Below are 6,000 nucleotides of genomic sequence, written 5' to 3'. Positions count from 1 at the left end.
ATTATAATTTCGACAAGGTTAGAACAGGCTCTGATGGAAGGCGTCACATATTTCAGCAGAATAATACTAAACCACCTGCCTCCTCATCACAAAAGCATGGCTTCATAGTAGAAGAGTCCGGGTACTGAACTGGTCTGAACCTTTCACCAACATCTGGAGCATCATACAACAGAATCTGGCAAAGAAGACCCAGGACTGTTGAGCAGGTATCCTGTATCAGACAAAAATGAGACAGTTCACTCCCAAGACACCAGCAACTGGTCTCCTCACTAAGCAGATATTTACAGAAGGTTGTTAAAAGAAGAGGGGATGCTATTCAGTGGTAAACAAGGACCTGTCTCTACTTTTTTAGATGTGATGCTGCCATCAAATCAAAAATGAGCCAATATTTTCATGAAACGGTGAAATGTCTCAGTTTCAACATCTGATATATTGTTGATGTTCTTTTGTGGATAAAATATTGGTTTATGAGAATTACATTTCATTACACTCTGTTTTATTAACATTTTACAAAGCGTACCAACTTTTTTGGAATCAGGTTAGTACAAACGTTTTCATTTTTGTGGCTTCAATTGTGCTCCATGATTTTGTGATCAGTATTTTCAAATATCATTCTTACGACTTTCCTGACATGAAGGACCCCTTTTTCTTGGTCGCGAGCCCTCGTGCTCTTACCCCAAACCTCTGACGTCATCAGCGTGCAAACAGAAGATGGGATAAATCTGGCAGCTCTCCCTGACTAACCTCAGCAGAGGGAGGCGGACAGAGAGAGAAGCTAAACTGTGTTCAAGTTTCTTTTGAAGAAGGATATTTTATAAAATGTGGGTCGTGCTCGTGCTGGCTGCGCTCGCGGTGGGAGCTTCAGCGACAAACTGTGAGTATTTTGAATGATTTAGCTCGACGTAAAGAGCTGGTAAGCTAAAATGATGAGGTTATCCTACGCTGTGCTCACAGAGACAGGGTGTAGCCATGATGATGGTTTTATTTTGAGGCTGTTTTCTCAGCTCGAGTTGAGCTTGCACAGGTAGAAATGTCAAGTTTTTGTAGTTTACACGCTGTAGATTACTTTTAATAGTTCTTACTTTTATATCCACTCATTTAAAGTCGTTAATCTCAAGCTGTTTGCTGATAGGTGTACAGTTTCCACAATTATGAAATAATTTCTCAGTCATATATTGAATAGATCTTACATTATTGAAGAAAATGATACAAACATACAGTTTTTAGTCTTTACAGACACTTAAGGCCTACATCAAGCCTGCTCAGTTACTGTATTTTAATACAAGGCGAGGTGATTGTCATGTGCTGAAGTGTAAACATGTCCTTTAATCTTTATATCTAACGGACTGATAACTTTTAAACTATGTTTTTGACGGCTTCAGCTTTATTCACTTTATTTCATTTTAACTTTATTCCAATTTATGCTGGACTTGTTTTTATGTTTGTTATTAAATTGACTCTGCTACTCCCTCTGATCTTTTGTATTGTCTGTTGTATTACTGTTTGTTTTTATTCCTGTTTTTATGCCTGTTTTAATGCACTTTTTTGTACTTTTTGTAAGGTGACCTTGAGTGTCATGAAAGGCACCCTTAAATTAAATATATTATTATTATTATTATTATTATCTATTAGTTATCTATTGTACTAAATTATCGATTTGAATAATGTGGGATTCATTTTATGGGTTTCTGAGTTCACATTCTACACAGTAAATTTACCTAACTAAAGTTACTCGAACTGAATACAGTTTTCCTCTGGAAATATAACATTTGGTCTCAGTCTGGAGTGAAATTCACTCTGCTTGCAGAGTAATGCTTTCAGAGTTGTTTTTACTCTAAAAGGTGTTTTTATTTGTGCTTGAACTTTTCACAGCTGTTTTCAACACTAGAGCTGTTTTTCAGTCCTTATAGAAATGTTTCCTTCTCATTATAAAACAATTTCTTATCCTAATAGAAGTGCTACTAATTAGAGCTACATTTTAACCAGAATGGAAAATTCTGCCCTCCTTCCACCTAGAAATGGTGAAAAAAAACAAGAAGTGTTTTGCCCATGTATAGGTATTAGACTTAATGCTCTAATATTAAAGACCCTGTTCAGTGGAAATGAATCTGTATTTAGGCTTGTTGTATGACAGGCCACTGTGTTATGAACCCCTAATTCAAATTTCAGTTAGATAAAAAATCTCTAAGTGAAATGAAATTTAGCTCTGAAATCATGAAAAATGAGGCAGTAAAATCTGTGCCAGGATGGTGTGGGCGTGTCTGTTGAATGAGCTGAAGCCACGCCCACTCAGGAAAAGTATGATCCAAGCGGCAACCTCTGGTCCTGAAAAATGAAGCTAATGCAGAAGTGCAAAAAATTGCTTTTTTCAGTTCCGATCCAATTCTGATAAATATGTGCCAATACCGATACTGATTCCGATATTTTTTTTTTTTTTAAATAGTTATTATTGTTGTTGGTATAATGTGTGAGGTTACATGAGGCTGTAGTAAACCACGCAGCTCCTCTTATTAAAAAGCGAAAAAAAAAAAATACAAAAATGAATTGAATTTAAATGTATTCAGAACAAATTTATTTGCACTACTACTAAAAAGTAAATATCAACATTATCCAAAAAACAACAGCAACTGGTCGTTAAAACGGTTAAAAGTGTTTATCAAATTAGCTGGTGCGGGATTAACTAGTCGGTTAAACTAATTACCGATCATTTTTTTATGAACACAGGCTTGAAATCCCTGTCTATAATGCTCTTTAATGAACCTCCCACCACTAGAGACTTCTGTAGCTTCAGTTAATGGGCGCAGCCTTCCTCTCTGACCCTTCACCGGATGTAAACAATGAGAATCTCTGCGATGGTTAACCTGTTAGTGTATAATAGGAAGACCGTGCTACGACAGTTTTCCAAAGGGGTAAATGGAAATTAAGTGGTGTGTGGGCTGTTGAGGGTTAAGCTCACTTATGACTACTCACCTGAAGTGAAATGAGGCCAAATATCAAAGCACGATATTAATCTGCAAAGAGGAGCGAAGGCAGGCGGCGCTAGCTTTCAATGCCAGCCACACTATAGAGAGTGTATCAGGCTAACGTCACACCCACTCTTCCTCGTGTTCTCTCATCTTTAGACTAGTTTTAACTATTCTAAATATAGATTTACGTTTAATCGACTAGATAATTATACCGCTAAGAACATCCCTAACTAATACTAGCTCAGTTACACACAGACTGTCTCATGTTAGACTGCGGTGCGTTCATGGTCTAACACAAACTTTAGGATGGATTTGGATCGGTGCCGTCAGTCAGATATCCGATCTATTAATTAGTCCATATTGGACCTGATACGGATATTGGATCGGATCGGTCCCATCCCTAGTTGACAGAGAGACGGAGATACTGCAAAAAAACATGACAAAATGGAGTTAGATAAGACAAAAAAATCACTAAATTTCAGCACATTTGAAACTACCAACAGAAACAGAACTGTCTGTCTTGCATGCGTGAGTGAATTTTAAGCATATTTTCTTGATGTTAAGAGTTTTAGCCATGGGGGGGTTCATGTAGGATGAAAACCACTTAATGACTGAAGCAGATGAACCAACAGAATTATGGAGTCTATGAATGAGGATACGGTGTCGAAGGCAGCTGAAAAATCAAACAGAACAAGGATTGAGGTTTTTTCCTAAGGTCACTGATTACTTTTACAAGTGCTGTTTCAGTACAGCTGGTATTTATCATGTAAATCGATAGTTAAGAGATAATGGTTGACTTGGTTGAAAACATTTTTTTCTAGAATTTTGCTGTTGAATGTGAGGTTAGAGACTGGTCTAAAGTTATTTATGTTTAATAGATCTAAGTATCTTTTCTTTAACACGGGTGTTATGACAGCACATTTTAGAGCAGCGGAACAAATGCAAGTCTAAAAGGAGGTTTTAATATTGTTGACAATATCATTCAAAAGACACTGGGAGACAGCTTTATAGTTTGGTGGGGACAGGATCAAGAGAGCAGGTGCTGGACTTAAGACTTTGAATAACTCCAGCAGTGTTGATGCCTGAAGGTGATTGACAAGATATTCTTTCTAAATCAGACCTTGCAACAGAGCAGAAAACTGAGCAAATGGAGTGTGATTTGTTCTGCAATTCACTGCCATAATCCTAGACATCACAGTGTTACCAGCTGAGTAATATCATTATCATTTTGTTTTACCATGAATGTTGTCGTCTCATTGAAGACATGAAAAAGCTTGCCAAGAATTTTCTGTGTCAGCCAGTTAGACTGAAACTATGACTAGAAATGTTAGCAGACCACCTTTCCATGAGAAAGACTGGACTAAGAATAGCTAAAAAAGATCTTTGGTGATAAAAACTAACAGAGAGGAAATTTAGTTTTCATCAAGAAGACTAAGGCTAAATTTAAAATAGCTGCCAGAGTTGACACTGGTCCCTGCTAGTTTGGCGGCCATATTTGTTTGTGTCCGTGCAGTGACAATAACACAGAGAGATGTGGAGAATATTGTGGTCTTGGTTCACCTGTTTGTCCTGAAAACTTTCAGGCCTTATTGTCTCTGCTACTGTGTGGAAAAAAAGAAGCCAATCACTTCGAAACAGTTATGCTGAAAGTATCTTCTGATAGAGAAGTAACAGAGGTTTTGAAATAATGTGTTTGTGTTTCTCAGGCTCATGTGCGACCATGGATTGGGCCACCTGTAACGAAAACCCATGTTCTTGTTTCCTCTTGGTGGGTGATAACGATAATCAAATGCTTAACTGCACAACCTGTAAGTAAATATCCGATCATTGCATCTTTCAGGTAGCCCCCAACCCCCCTTCAGTTGTTTGGTTTCTCCTCTCTCCTCCCACCCTCAGTAATCCCAAAGTGCATTATGAGGAAGGCTGAGATATACCGAGCCAGAACAAGTGTAGACTTTCACGCCTTGGACAATGCTGGCCTCTTCAACCCTGAATGTGAGAACGATGGAAAGTTTAAGGCCAAGCAGTGCAAAAACACAGAGGAGTGCTGGTGTGTCAACAGCGCTGGCAGTCGCCAAACTGTGGTGGAAGACGAGAATCTGAAGTGTGAGGAGCTGGTGGAGACCCTGTGAGTATTAAAATCATCAGCAGTGTTACACAAAGATACAAACCACAGAGCAAACTGTCGCCTGTTTCTTTTAAGTGTTTAGTCTTCAATTCTTACACTTCCTGCCTCGTTTCCTGCCAATGTTATTGATTTATTGACTAAGTTGACTGAAACTTACAAATAGCTACAACTAAAATGTAAAAATCATTTTAGTTATCTGAAGGTAAAATGACAAAATGTACTTTACAAATCTAAAAAAAATAATAATAATAAAACTGTATTGTTTCATACAAAACTAACAAAAATAAAATAAAATGATTGGCAAAATATCCCTACTTTCATTTTTTCAAATAAGCACTCTGACTGGCATATCCTTTTGATTTGTAATAGAAAGAGTGTTTTACATTTAGGATGAGCTTTTGTTCCTTGAAGAAGTTAAAAATTGGTTCTTTCATCAAACAGTTTTACATTTTAGAGAACTTTGTGACCCATGAGGTCCTGATTTATGCAGTAGTGGCATTAGGTTTGTGTGCACACATCAGTGAAAAGCATGCATTTACATGTTCTTCAACATATCTGCTAGGATTGAGTGGTGTTCCTTTTTATATACCATCATACCCTCCTCATATTTTACCAGGGTACAGTATACAGCATTACCACCAAGTGTTCAAAAATCACACTGTACTGGCTCTTGTTGGCGTGCACTCACAAGCACAGGGGCGTCTCATTAAATCCTTTATCAAAATGCTTCAGGTAAAAAAAACAAAAAAACAAAAACTAAGTTGTAAAGCCAGCTTTACAAGAAAACGGGAAGTTCTTTTATGTTATATATCATAATGATTAAGTGTAAGAATTATTCTTGCACTTAATAAGTAAACTTGGCAACAGACAGCATAGCATCTGATTTGATATGAGAAATGATAACCA

General features: G+C 37.3%; 1 protein-coding gene across 1 annotated transcript; it reads left to right on the top strand.

Annotated features, from left to right (window-relative positions):
• The first annotated feature begins 787 nt into the window (after positions 1 to 787).
• Positions 788 to 5,098, top strand: LOC121511193 (tumor-associated calcium signal transducer 2-like). Its single transcript, XM_041789792.1, has 3 exons — positions 788 to 874; positions 4,673 to 4,774; positions 4,863 to 5,098. The coding sequence occupies exons 1-3, from the start codon at positions 820 to 822 to the stop codon at positions 5,096 to 5,098; spliced, it is 393 nt and encodes a 130-aa protein (XP_041645726.1). The 5' UTR covers positions 788 to 819.
• Positions 5,099 to 6,000: the final 902 nt, after the last annotated feature.

The sequence above is a fragment of the Cheilinus undulatus genome, linkage group 6 (genome assembly GCF_018320785.1).
Source record: "Cheilinus undulatus linkage group 6, ASM1832078v1, whole genome shotgun sequence".
Classification (NCBI taxonomy): Eukaryota; Metazoa; Chordata; class Actinopteri; order Labriformes; family Labridae; genus Cheilinus; species Cheilinus undulatus.
This window is presented reverse-complemented; position numbering and strand designations above follow the sequence as displayed.

Bases quoted from the DNA above. Each gene is read 5' to 3' on its own strand.
- LOC121511193 (XM_041789792.1), top strand. From the start codon at position 820: ATGTGGGTCGTGCTCGTGCTGGCTGCGCTCGCGGTGGGAGCTTCAGCG. The intron at 875-4,672 runs GTGAGTATTTTG...TGTGTTTCTCAG, and splicing joins GGGAGCTTCAGCGACAAACT to GCTCATGTGCGACCATGGAT. The intron at 4,775-4,862 runs GTAAGTAAATAT...TCCCACCCTCAG, and splicing joins AATGCTTAACTGCACAACCT to TAATCCCAAAGTGCATTATG.